The sequence below is a fragment of the Cetorhinus maximus genome, chromosome 20 (genome assembly GCF_964194155.1).
Source record: "Cetorhinus maximus chromosome 20, sCetMax3.hap1.1, whole genome shotgun sequence".
Taxonomy (NCBI): Eukaryota; Metazoa; Chordata; class Chondrichthyes; order Lamniformes; family Cetorhinidae; genus Cetorhinus; species Cetorhinus maximus.
The window spans coordinates 42,232,062-42,246,124 of record NC_135898.1 but is presented as its reverse complement, the minus strand read 5'-3'; the positions used below and the strand labels follow the sequence as shown (position 1 = coordinate 42,246,124).

General features: G+C 40.7%; 1 protein-coding gene across 4 annotated transcripts in view; it reads left to right on the top strand.

Annotated features, from left to right (window-relative positions):
* Nucleotides 1-14,063, top strand: part of asah2 (N-acylsphingosine amidohydrolase 2) — a 99,614-nt gene that overhangs the window by 32,940 nt on the left and 52,611 nt on the right. For all 4 annotated transcript variants that reach the window (XM_078565924.1, XM_078565925.1, XM_078565926.1 and 1 more), the window contains 5 exons: nt 609-686; nt 7,816-7,936; nt 9,996-10,121; nt 10,656-10,742; nt 11,494-11,601. In XM_078565924.1, the coding sequence (XP_078422050.1) occupies nt 609-686; nt 7,816-7,936; nt 9,996-10,121; nt 10,656-10,742; nt 11,494-11,601 (520 nt within the window). The remainder of the gene's footprint in view (nt 1-608; nt 687-7,815; nt 7,937-9,995; nt 10,122-10,655; nt 10,743-11,493; nt 11,602-14,063) is intronic.

Genomic DNA, 14,063 nt, shown 5'->3' with positions numbered 1-14,063 from the left:
CTATTTACATTGCTGCTTATTCTATGCTCCCCAACTGGGAATAAATTTATCAGGACATGGCGAGGGTTGGGGGTTGGGGGTGGGGTGGGGTGATGGGAGGGGTGGTGGGCATTAGGTGGGCATGGATGGGGCATGGATGGGACATGGCGAGTGTGTGGGGGGGGTGAAGGGTTGTGAGGAGTGAGTGCTAGAGGGCCTTAGTTTTTCATTGTAATTTATAACATATAAGTCCCATAGTACCGAGAGGAGCCTTTAAAACAGCCCACTTCTGTATCCAGTAGCCCCTGTGGCTGCCTCCAAACTTATTCCCAGGTCGGCTGGCCGGACTGCAGCCTGCAGCCTGCATCCCACTACCCCCACCATAAAAATCCCATCTTTCCTGGCACTTTCTCCCGAGGTGGGCGTACTGAGCTAGGAATTTTCCCGACTCCCAATACCCGCCTCGAGGATGAAAATCCAGCCCAACGTCTTTTCGTTTTGTTGCATTTTTCTGTGAGAGATGCTTGAAGACGCGGATAAAGTGATTGAATTTTTAAAAGTAATTAATTAAATAAATATTTTAAACAAAGTCTGTGTCATAACTTATTTAAATGCTATCGTTGATATAGATACAAATCAAACACTGACAAAGAACTAGTTCTACTCAAGATGGTGGATCTAGACGGACATGGTATTGGAACACTCAGGTACAGCATTTCCACATCTTCAATAATCACATTATGAGCTAATCTTTGAGACAGACAATTACAGCAATATTTAAACTTTTAAGCTCTGGATCAGCACAAACCTAATTTTAAATTGGGAATTTGACAAAAATGATGCGCAGTTGTTTGAGGAATTATAATATTATCTTGGTTTCTTTTAGCTTGGCTCAGTGATGGCACTCTCCCCTAGGAGTAAGGAGGTTGTAGGTTCAAACCCCATGATAGACTGAATCTAGGCTGACACTCCACTGTGGTACTGAGGATGTGTCACATTCACAGATGCACTGGGCTGTATTTTCATGAATCGAAATGACTTGAGCCCCCTTAAAAAATGGTAGGTAGGACCCAGTTCTGGGATTCTCACCCTCATTCCCATTTCTAGCAATTTTCGCTGGCGTAGGATAAGGGAGCAGGCAGTTGGCCCACTTGAAGCACTTCCACCCTTGCCAGCTCCACTGCAAGGGTGGGCAGTTTAAATATCCCCTCCACCACCCCACAATTTTAGTGGAGTTGGGTCCCTTCAGTAAGTACACGTAGTTCACAGCCTCTCAGTAGAGGCATGAACCATGAGGGATCCCAGTCCTAATTGGGAAACCAAAGAAAACATTCACCCGCTCCTTGAATTCTTTCATTTACAGGCTTTGAAATACAAAAAAATAACTTCCAGTTTAAATAGTTAGATGCTGTATTGTAAGATAGATGTGTTTTTACTGCAGTGATTGGGATCTCTATTGTAAAAATCTGAAGTGATTTTAAATGTCCAGAGAGCTTCAAAAACCTCCAGCAGTTGTCAGAGAAAAGCAACCCCATGCACTCCTGGACTGTTTTGATTGACAAGACACCTGGTGTAGTTTAGGAAAAAATCTCATCTGATTTTTCAGCTTCAATAGATTCCATTCTTGACATTCTCCAAGTTTTGTTGTCATAACTGAGCCCATTCTGAATGCTTGGCTGAGTTTCAAATGGTCCAGAACCACTTATCTCAGCAGGGGGCTGTATAAACATTTTGATTGACTGTTTTAAGAAGTTAAAGGATTAGCTATCTTTGATGTGTTTCGTGAAATAGACATTTGCTTTATAACAGATTGCCCATTTGGTATTAAATTTTTTTTGGAGTGGCTTTTTTGAAGGAGTGTGTTTTTTTTTCAGTATGGTGTGTTTGAATGAGATTAGCATGTTGTAAGTTTATTTTTTTCTTAATATCCATTTTAAAGATGTCCTGAGGTCTGCTCATAATGGGTACTGGGAGTGGCTATGGAGGGGGCATGCGGGATATGAAGGGGTCTGAGCGTATGAAGAGGCGTGTGGGCTCCAAGGGGGCATGGAGGGGTATGGGGGGGGGGGATATAAGGGCAGGGAGTGGGCATGGGTGTATGAGGGCATGGATGGGGCATTGGGGATATAAGAGGGCATGGGGATATAGAGGGACCATGGGGTGGTTGGAGGGGTTTTGAGGGCCTGATATTCATAATTAAAACTGGGCTGATATTCCAGTAAATGGAGCTGGACATTCTAACCTGGCCTGGGTGTCCACCCAGCTCTGTTGCCACCTCAAACCTGCCTCTGGAGGCAGCAGGCCTGACTCAATCTCACCCCCGCCTCCCCGGAATGAAAATATGGTGGGCAGCGGATCTTTTAAAGGAGATGGTTCTGCGGACTCGGGAAGTTTCCTAATTCGACCTTCTCGCCTCCACAAAAGCCTAGCCCACTGTCTTCAAATGAGACGTGAAACCAAGGCCATGTGAAGGTAGGCATAACAAATCCCACGGCGCTGATCCAAAGAAGTGTCGGGAGTTTAAGGGCAAGCATTTCAGGAGTGGAACTGGGAAATAGTTCTGCACACAATGGGTGATAGAAGTTTGGAACTCTTTTCCACAAATAGTAGTTGGTTCTGGGTCAATTGTTAATATTAAACCGGAGACTGATCGATTTCTGCTAACTAAGGTATTAAGGGTTATGGGATGAGGGTAAGCATATGGAGTTAAGTCACAGACCAGCCATGATCTGATTGAATGACGGAACATGTCCAAGGGGCTAAGTTGGACCCCTAGTCCTAGACATAGCTTCTCTCTAAAGCTATCTGATTCTGTTAATACCTTGTAAATTTTGAACAAATCATCTCTTATTCTTCTAAACTTCAGGGAATACAACTAGTTTGTGAGATAGCTCCTTATGATTTAACCCTTTGAGCCCAAGTACCATTCTAGTAAATCCACACTGCATTCCCCCCAATGCCAATATATCCTTCCAAAAGTATTGTGCCTTATTAAACATTGTACTACAGATGTGGTTTAACCAGGGCCTTGTATTGTTGAAACATGATCCTCACCCTTGTATTCTAATCCTCCAGCTGTCAAGGGCCATTGATTATTTTCTTTACCTGTCTGTGACATCTTAATAACACACATAATAAAGACCCCCAAACATCTTTAGACCTTCACTTCTTGTAGCATCTTAGCAATTAGAAAGCACTCTCATCTCCCTTTTATAGGTCCAAAGTAGATGATCTATCTCATATTTATATATATGGAAATCCATTTGCCATAATTTTGCCCATTCACTGAATCTATTATTGTCTCTATAATTTTATGCTTCCAACTACACTGCCTACAATGCCAACTATCTTTGTGTCATCAGAAAAACTTGTGGCTTTCTTTGCAATCAGCTTGGGTGTTAATAAATACAGTGAATAGCTGAGGCCCCAAGACAGGTCCCTATGGAATACTGTTAGTCAAATCGTGCCAATGAGAGAATCTGCTGATTATCCCTAAGCTCTGTCTCCTACCTGTCAGCCAATCTCTGAACCATGTCAATAATTTGCTCTTAATTCCATCAGCATCAACTTTAGCTAACAGTATCTTATCAGGGCCTTTATCGAACTTTTGAAGAGGTGAGTTAAGCAGTGGACAGTCCACTACTTTAGTCAGCTCTTCAAAAAAATCAGTTTCATCAGGCATAACCTACTCCTTTAGAAATTCATACTGGTTCACCTACTCCATCCTGGAAATGATCTGGTTCTGGGGATTTGTCACTCTTTAGTAGAATTATTTTCTTTGTATAGTGTCACACTTTATCGAGTGTTTCTCCAAAGTTGCCTGTGAACAATGTATTCATTTGTGTATGTGTGTGTGAGTGAAAAATCCAATCTAAGATAACCCACCAGCAAAGCATTTTTAATTAAAAAAAAGAAAAGGTTTGTTTATTTCACACCATTGCTCTAGAAGTTACTTAAGAAAAGATAAAGCTACTAACACATACATACACAAAGATTAGTTACAAATGAAGATAAAATGAAGAAAAAGAAAATAAAATGAAAATCAAGGTTAGTCCATATTCGGTGCAGAGCTAATATGTTTTGAAGCTGAGGTGTTGCTTTGTCTGAAATGAAGGTCTTGAAGTTATAGACTTGTCTCTGCTGCTGGGGTGGCTTCTACTGTCGAATTGTTGGGGGTTGCTTTAACAGGTGTGCTTAGTAAGTAGTATCAGGGTTTACACAGGGGAGAGAAGGTTCCTTTCTTCTGGTTCTGCAGGAGTGGCACTTTTAGACTGCCTAGTTACTTACAGCAGAAACCCTGACTGTTTCTAGATACCTTTCTCTGTCTCTCCTTGGGACGAAGCTACATTCTTGAAAGTGGAATTATCAAGAGTGGCTACTGATGTAATGGTTGTATTATTGAACCTTTATCCTTGAATATTAGAAATAAAGAAACACAGCACGGTCAGTTGGCATTAGCTATAGTTCCTGACCCTATTAGCATTGTACCATTGTTAGTCATCTCCAGCAAGTTGCTGTTAAACATACTTCTTCATGGAATCCTGATTATGGATTTACCGTTAACAGTGAAGGCCTTTTTATCAAAAATAAAGAAGTCAGCATTCAAAGTCCCATCCTTGACTTAGTGCTAGAACTCTCCTATGAATCAAAAGATGAGTCAGAATGTGTTCAAATGCAAATACAGAGATTTATGGTTATAATCTAGGCCCTTCAGTGAAGGACTGAAGTGCTGCACTGTCAGAGGTTAAATCAAGATCCTATTTTCTGTTTCAGGTGGATGTAACAGGTATTATTTGAAGAAGAACGGGGGAGCTCCCCTAATAATCGGGCCAACATTTATTCTCGCACCCAAATTTACTAAAAGAAAATGATGTGCTCATTTATCACATTGTTGCTTTACGGCAACTTGTGTGCAAATTGCTGCATTTTTCTGTAAGATAATAATAATTACAGTTTGTGACATGCTGACACTATAAAAGCCCTATGTAGGATGATAGAGAACAGGAGCTTATTTGGCCCGTATAAACACACATTCTTTTCTTCAGAGATTGTTAACCTTCAGTGAGGGCAATGCAGTAATCAAATGTACTGTGCAACTATCCCTACAGCATCTAAATGGTTACTGCAGTGGAACTTCACACTGAGTCTTAACTTAATAAATACAGAATCACAGAGTTGTTACAGTGCATAAGGAGGCCGTTCAGCCCATCATGTCTGTGCCGGCTCACAAATGAGCATTCTGACTTAGTGTCATTCTCCTGCCTTTTCCCCATAACCCTGCATATTGTTTGTATTCAAATAATGATTATATGCCCTCTTGAATGCCTCAATTGAACCTGCCTCCACCACACTTCCAGGCAGTGCATTTTTCTTTTGTCTTTCAGAGTACATTTCTCGTCAGCTCCTACCAAGATACCACAATATATACAGTGAATATAGAAAAGCGAATAGGAAGTTCTTGAAAGCACAATATTTTGAAATGCATTCTTCAAAAAAGAAAGCATTGTTGTAGAAATTAATGCATCTCCCCTTTAGACACCTAGCAACAGTCACAACCGAATTTAATTCACAGCTTAGATGAAATTTTGTATAACTCAAATGAATGTTATGTACTTTTGCTTATGGTACTTTCCACAGAAAAGTAGATAATTTTCCAAATAATTTATGTTTCTGCAAGTTCTTGAGGTAAATTAGAAAGCAGAATTGATTGATACTACATATTTTAGCTTCGATTTTGGATCATTCCTGAGTATGTATGAGTTGATGCTTGTGATTTTGTTTCTTAAGTTACCAGTGGACCTTCTATAGCATTGCTTACAGTCAGTCAGATGATATGATGTTCATAATGACAACACTGTGAACACCATGCAAAAGTCCAGGAATAATTTCAGAAGTTGTTGGATGCTGTAGTGGGATTGATTTTAATGAATGGATGAGATAAATGAAATGGTTTCCCCATCTGTAACAATGGTGATCTAGTTACCATATACTGCACAATGTTATTATAATACAGTTACAGGAGGACAGAACTTTGGCTATATCTGTATCCCTCCTCTCTCTTTTGTGTGATGCTTTCTCTGACACTGTCCTCCATCCATTCTCTTTTTCTGGGGTATTTTACAGTCTATTTGACTCTCTTTATTCATTGTTTCTGTTTCACTCTTCCTATGTCTTTGCTCCCCTCGCCTTCCTCCTCCTCTTACAAGTGCCCAATATATTGTTATATTATATGAGTGCCTTTACTGATACCATCAATATCTCTTTTACTTTAAGGCCTACAATATGCTAGTGGTAACATACACGGTGATTTGATTTATTAGGTTGCCTTTAGCTCAAGTTTCAAAATCTGCCAGAAATGAATTTTGAAGGGAACAAAAAGTCACCTGCGGTTCTCTTTCTCTTTCAATCTCTGCCGCTCTCTCTCCCCCTCTCTCTCCCCCTCTCTCTTCCCCCCTCTCTTCCCCCTCTCTCCCTTTGAAGCTCCGTCTCCTCCTGGTCTCTCATTTTCCTCATCTTCCATCACTTTCAAGTTTGTGTTTCAGCCAGTTTCTAATTTCAGTCACACAGAGGTGTGACCCACTGAAGTGCAACACTTTCAGATGTAATAACTTCATAAGATGTGACACAATGGATGCAGGCAAATGCAAGACTTTAAAAAAAAAAAAATGTTTTTGACTGTACCTTTCAAGATCTGTAGTTGTAAAATCCAGTGACTGGGTCCTAACATTGTGCATTTGAATTATTTTTAAATATAGCTTCAGGCTTTTAATGGTTGCTACGAACACTGGACTTTACAAGATGTTATGTTTTGAAATGTCCCCTTTAACTTAAGGTGAAACAGAATGTTCTGGGTAGGGAGGATGGTAGTCATACTAAACTCTGCATGGAGACAGGCGCATGCGGTCTGGTTGTCATGGGAAAAGGAAACCAAACTGAAACCTATTGAAAATCAAGTGACGGTTTTCACGCACTGACGTAGAAGGGCAGCTGCTCTTTGGAGACAGAAACAGAGAGAGAGATAGAGAGACAATGCAGCTACTGCTGTGAGGAGCAGGAAAAGACTTTTTCTGTTAGCAGCCAAGCAGGATGCTAGTGAGAGCTGGTTCTCTATTCAAAACAAGGAAGATGGAACAGATGGGACTTCTGAAGATTTAAGGAGCAAGGAGTTGTTGAAGTGGGCCTTGCTGGTGGAAGTCAGTCCTGGAATACTCAAGCTGAATGGAATGATTTTCAAAAGGCAATGGAAGTTACACCCTGGAATGGCGGGGAGAAGTAAGCCTGCTGCAAAGCTGGAAGTAATTGGCACTCGTTCTTATAATGCTACCCGTCTACCAGAAGTGCAGTACACAGTGAAAGGAGTTGTAATACATAACTTGATTGCATTAGTTAGTTAATGTTAAAGTATCTTTTTTTAGTTTGATGCCTGTTAAGTAATATTTAATTTTTGTTGATTTTAGCTTGTTTGTTTCAGTAGAAGTTTTAAACCGTGAAATCTTATCCTTCGGTTGTTTTGATTGGTTGTTGGAAAAATTAATGTTTTTTGGTGAAGTTATCAACAGATGATATTGTCTTAATTTTCTTCAAATTTCAGCAGGCTGGGACATTCCAGCTTAATTAGATGGATACTCTCTTGAAGAAGTATGTTTATTTTATGTAACCCCTTTTAGGGTAAGGGATATCATATTTCCTCTCCCAAAATATCAATGTATCTGGAAGAAACCAGAAGCATGATGATATATTTTTGCCTTTCAAACTCACTTTGAATTCCCTATCAACAACATGACTCATTAACCATTTTTAACAATCACTTTTTTATGTCTCTTTGATTTGTTATAGTTGGTTTGCTGTCCACCCTGTCAGCATGAACAATAGCAATCACCTGGTTAGCAGTGACAACATGGGATATGCATCTTACCTGTTTGAACAGGAGATGAATGCTGGATATTTGCCCGGGGAGGTTAGTATTATAGGAACATGTCAATGCTCTGTGGTTTTACCTCAGGAAATCTTTATGTTGGAAGCTCTATTGTGACTTTAATACGACAGTTAGAGACACTCTCAGTGGTGGTGCCCTCGCCTCTGAGTCAGGAAGTTGTGGGTCCAAGTCCAACTCCAGACACTTGAGCACAAATTCTAGACTGACAATCTTATCCGGGACTGAGTGTGCTGCTAAACCTTGGCCTGGTCTGCTCTCAGGTGGATCTCAAAGATCACATGGCACTATTCAAAGAACAGCAGGGGATGATTACCTGGTATCTTGACCAATACTTATCCCTCAACCAACACCACAATAAATAGATTATCTAGCCATTATCACATTGCTCTTTGTGGGACTTTGCCGTCCACAAATTAGCTGCCGTATTTATTACATTTACTACACTTCTAAAGTACCTCATTGGTTGTAAATTGCTTTGGCTTGACCTGAGGTTTTGAAAAGCTGTATAAAAATACATATCTGTCTGACTTTCATACTAACTGAACATTCAAGCTTCCACCCCAACCCCTATAATGGCTCAGCTGCAAAGTGCACTTCCAAACGTGGGGCTGAACTAATAAAGTAGGAAGGTCGATTTCCAGCATGTACTATGTTAACTCGTTTCAGCCTGTGTGGCGCTTGTGCTGCTATTGGCTTTAAAGCTTCTGTGTTAAGGAGGGAAACATTTATCCATGGTTCCTAATACAGTAATGCTGCTTGAAAAGTGGGAGGTGTGAATTGCCAGAAGCATTGGATTCTGCTGTGCTGATCCCCTTCCTCCAGGTAGCTGAATAGCCCGTCATTCCCGTCAGTCTAGGCTCCAAAATGGAGAATGGGCATTCGTGCTGAGGGTTGACACTGATCCCATAACTAGACCCTGAATATACCTCAATGCCTTCAGGAAAGGAAAGGCAAAAGAGTAAGAATAAAACAGTCCAAAATCTTTTTTTTGATTGTCAAGCTATTAATAAATATAAACTGTATTAACCTTAACCAATCTCAGCTTTGTCATTTCACTCTCATTAGTACACCAAAAGAGTACTTGATAATTATTATTATTACACTGATATAAAGGATTCCATGATGTTTTAAAGCACCCCAATATCTGAAAGTTGCAACCAATTCTTACAAGCCAAAACATATATTGTTTAGCTGTGATGACTTGAAGACACTGCTATTACCATGTAAAAACCTGTAACTGTGTGTGTTCCATATTGCACCACAACGCAGGAACATGTCCAAACTTTTACAGTTCAACATTAATTTGTGAAATAAACTTTTAACCATAGTTTACCACACATCATGTGGCCTGCCTATAAACCATCTAATGAATAATATTGCTGTGACTAGGAAGAGTTAAGCCTGATCTCTCTCAAGTTTGTGGTTCCAGGGAACAGGCACACAGGGAGGGCTGAGGGTGTAATTTTCTTTAATGTTAAGATGTTGAGTTGATAGTTAGTTGAGGCCTCAGAGATTTATGTACCATTGTATAAGGTCACTTTGGGTATATTGCAATAGTGATTTGGCAGAAGGTCACTTTCCAGTAATGGAAAATTGCAGGAGGTGCCCTTCAGACACTGCAAATAGTTACATGGAATAGCCAAAGCAAGCAAATATTAAATCAAACCTGAAAGGAAGATGACCTATTCGCTCAAAGTCCCACTAAGGGATTAAGCAGAGCCGGAGGGAGATGCAATTTACAGTCTGTGGTCATGGAACCCTCAATCCCCTCCTCACTGGACTGTGACGAAGGTTTCAGCAGTGTCTAAGTTAATTCTGTGTTTCACTCTGCTTCTGTATCTGCAGCCTTAATATGATTTGCAAATTTAATTATTCCTTCCTATAAACCATAAAATATTAATAGACATAATATAAATTATGTACATGATCTTAATGTAAGTCTCTGAATAATTCAGTTGTTTAAATGTCAGTTATGCCCTCTGTTATTCATAGTTCTTCCCCACCCAACCCTGCTTGCGGGACATGATTTACCTGTTGTGCAAATTAAATTATTATTTTGACTTGATTTTTGCACTTGCAGGGACCTTTCGTTTCAGCCTTCGCTTCCTCCAATCTGGGGGATGTGTCTTCGAATACACTAGGCCCTCACTGTGTGAACACCGGTGAAACATGTAACAATCCTGACAGCACCTGCCCTGTTGGAGGAGTGAGTAGGATGTTTGATATTTCGGAGCACCCATAATAGCAGATCAGTGAGAGCATGGATCACACGTCACGGTCATTAAACCACAATGCTGCCAGAAAGGCCTACCCACTGCCTCACTCTCAGTCATATCTGCAGTTGTCTTTCAGCCTGAACAACTCAATAAAATGTTCTCTCCCCATCCCACCAGTCAGCCAGCCAAATAAAAATAAGAAAATTACCTTTATTTAAAAAGCGGAATTTATTTGTACACTTGGCATGTATTTAAATACATTTTTTTTTAGAGCTTACTAAGATCTGGAATTCAACTGCCAGTCTGTGCTGAACATCATTCTTTTAGCAGAGTTTTCATGTCACCTCTACCTCCTCAGCCTTGTAACTGTTTTTCAGTTATCCATGATTCTAAACACAGGAACAAAGAATTCTAGTTTTCTTCAGTTAGCCCTCATTCTAGGTCAGTCTTGTGCACTGACCAGTTTTATAAATTCATGATTCATTGTGATTTCATCTCTAATCCTTTCATCTCTAATTTTACAGTCTTCGATGTGCATGTCTGCAGGTCCTGGAAGGGACATGTTTGAGAGCACTGCAATTATTGGTCGCCATATCTACAATAAAGCAAAGGTGGGTGCTCAGTGAGATTACGATCCAACAACTCAAAGTAATATGAAGCAAATATTGGAATATTATTGGTCAATGATAAATGGTCCAAAGATAACTAGGCAGAGGAACTGTACTGTAATAATTTTGGAGGAAGCAGCGTAATGTTCTCATGCCCTGATGTATTATTGAAATCAATAGGATTGCTTTGGTTTATTTTCAGTCAGGGACAAACCCTTCTGTTGCTCGAATGAATGCTTTTCCAAAGCTGAAAGGAAAGCATGAACAGAGGTCTTGATCAACTCCACTGACAGCAGTACTGTGGAATGGAGCTGCTGCTCCACACTTCCTTTGTGCTAAGTCACTTTTCTCTGTCTGGTACTCTTAAATGGTGAATGACCCGGCTGCTCAGAGGAGCCCTGTAGCTGGGATTATGACAACTCAGACAAAAATTCTAGAAATCAATTGCTAAAGGAAAACTACTCAGTTGGCAAAAAATGCTTGAATACTTGGCAGGTACAGTATTACAGTTTGTGGTATGATTCCTTTACATTTAGGAGAATATGGACAGTTTGGTGTATTCTCAATTGTAACGGTTGTTAAATTCCAGAAAACAAGGAACTAGTGATGTAAAGAATATTTTGTACAATTGAAAAATTATACATGAATAAAAATGTACACATTATCCGTGGAGGTGCAGGCTTTGTGAATTAAAATAGAGAAATACTGCTGACTTGTTTTGGAGTTCCTTATCTTATGTGCATTTTATTTTCAGGAGTTGTCCAGAACAGCCACTAGAGAAATTAAAGGTCCTATCAACTTTGCACATCAATGGGTCAACATGACTGATGTCACGGTCCAATTCAATTCAACACATAATAGAGTGAGTACCAGGCTTTCTGCTTTCTTCTTCTTTTGTATATATGACTAGCTTTACTTCATTAGACACAGGGGTCTTGTCTGTTGTCAGTAAACTTTTACAACATGATCCTCAAGGGAACACTGTCAGGGGAAGCTCAGCGTTATGTGGCAAGAGGGTGAAATGAGAAACTCATCATAGCACAAGATAATTTTTACCAAAACTTGATAAACTATGGTTTTTATATAGGATATATTCGTTGAACTACAACTTCACAGCACTCAACCTGACCCCGATGAATAACTTGGTTGCTCTCCTTGACCAGTGATAAAAATAAAGTAATTCAAGAGGGTCGAATTGAACCTCAGTGGTGGCAACCTGTAAAGCAACAGATTGAGGAAGAGGGAGACCGTTTCTCAGCCATTCACATTCTGAATTTTCAGAGGGAAGAAGGTCAAAAGGAAAGGGAAGAACCAAGGGCCTGAGTTTAGAAATAAGGGCTTACCCATATACAACAGAGATGAGATGAAATTTTTTCACTCGGGGTTGAGAGTCTTTGGAACTCTCTTCCTCAAAAGCTGGTGGAAGCAGAGTCTTTGAATATTTTTAAGGCAGAGGTGGATAGATTCTTTGTAAGCAAGGGGGTTATGTGGGGTTGGTGGCAAGCAGATTTCAGGTGGCTATCAGATCAGCCCTGATCTTATTGATCTTATTAAATGGTGGAGGTGGATAGATTCTTGGTAAGCAAGGGGGTTATGTGGGGTTGGTGTCCAGGCAGGTGGGGAGCATTCCATCACACTCCTGACTTGTGCCTTGTAGATGGTGGACAGGCTTTGAGGAGTCAAGGGGTGAGTTACTCACCGCAGGATTCCCAGCCTCTGACCTGCTCTTGTAGTCACAGTATTTGTATGGCTACTGCAGTTCAGTTTCTGGTCAATGGTAACACCCAGGATGTTGATAGTGGGGGATTCGGCAATGGTAATGCCATTGACTGTCAAGGACAAAGGTTAGATTCTCTTTTGTTGGAGATGGTCATTGCCTGGCACTTGTGTGGCATGCATGTTACTTGCCACTTGTCAGCCCAAGCATGGACATTGTCTTGTGTGACTTGGAGGGGAACTTCCAGGTGGTGGTGCTCCCATCTGTCTGCTGCCCTTGTTCTTCTAGATGGTAGTGGTCGTGGGTTTGGAAGGTGCTGTCAAAGAAGCCTTGATGTGGTCATTCCATGCATCTTGTAGATGTTACGCACTGCTGCCACTGTGCATCGATGTTGGAGGGTGTGAATGTTTGTGGATAGGGTGCCAATCAAGTGTGCTGCTTTGTTCTGGATGGTGTCGAGTTTCTTGAGTGTTGTAGGAGCTGTACTCATTTAGGCAAGTGGAGAGTATTCCATCACACTCCTGACTTGTGCCTTGTAAATGGTGGACAGACTTTGGGGAGTCAGGAGGCGAGTTACTTGTCGCACGATTCCTAGCCTCAGACCTGTTCTTGTCACCACAGTATTTATATGGCTAGTCCAGTTCAGAATTTGGACAATGGTAACCCTCAGGATGTTGATAGTGGGGGATTCAGTGATGGTAATGCCAATGAATGTCAAGGGGCAATGATTAGATCATGTCTTGTTGCCTGATACTTGTCAGCCCAAGCCTGGATGTTGTCCAAGTCTAGTTGTATTTGGACATGGAGTGCTTCAGTATCTGAGGAGTCGCGAATGGTGCTGAACAATGTACAATCATCAGCAAACATACCCACCTCCAACCTTATGTTGGAAGGAAGGTCATTGATGAAGCAGCTGAAGGTGGTTGGGCCTAGGACACTACCCTGAGGAACTCCTGCAGTGATGCTTTGGAACTGCGATGAGTATGAGATGAACTGGTATCGAGAATACTGGAGCTGGTGAGTCAGCCCATTGTCCAGGCCTCCTCCTCACTTACCCTGATTAAAGCAGAGGTTTGACCCTCGAATTTCTTTAATTCTTGTTCTTTGCCAAAACTGACCAGGTTAAAAAAACTTGTTTTCCAATTTCAACAGACTTCCACTCAAAACTCACAGCTCTTTGTTTAGTGTTTGTTCATTAGATTAGTAATAATCACTTTGAAGATACCTTTTAGGTTTTTAGGTATGCCTCTTAACCATATTTAAATAATGCAGCTATGGCAGCCATTTTCCAAGCAGTTCCAAATTTTGATGAACTTGGAATGTCAAGCAATCACTTCATGATCCTTAGCTAAAAATTGGGTGGACCCTTTTCTGCCCATTTCAAAGGATTTAGCAGAGGTATTTGATACAGGACAGCAGGAGAAGGCACCAGTATAACTGAAAAAGGGATAAATTCAGGTAGGACATTACTTTATCTAGAGAGGGTAATTTTGGAAACAGCTTTCATAAGGGTAAATAAGTTAGATCTCTTTAAGGTCAAATCACAGGGATTGCTCCAGAATTTAGGGAATTTTGGAAGATCACAACCAGGGCATCAATTATCTTTG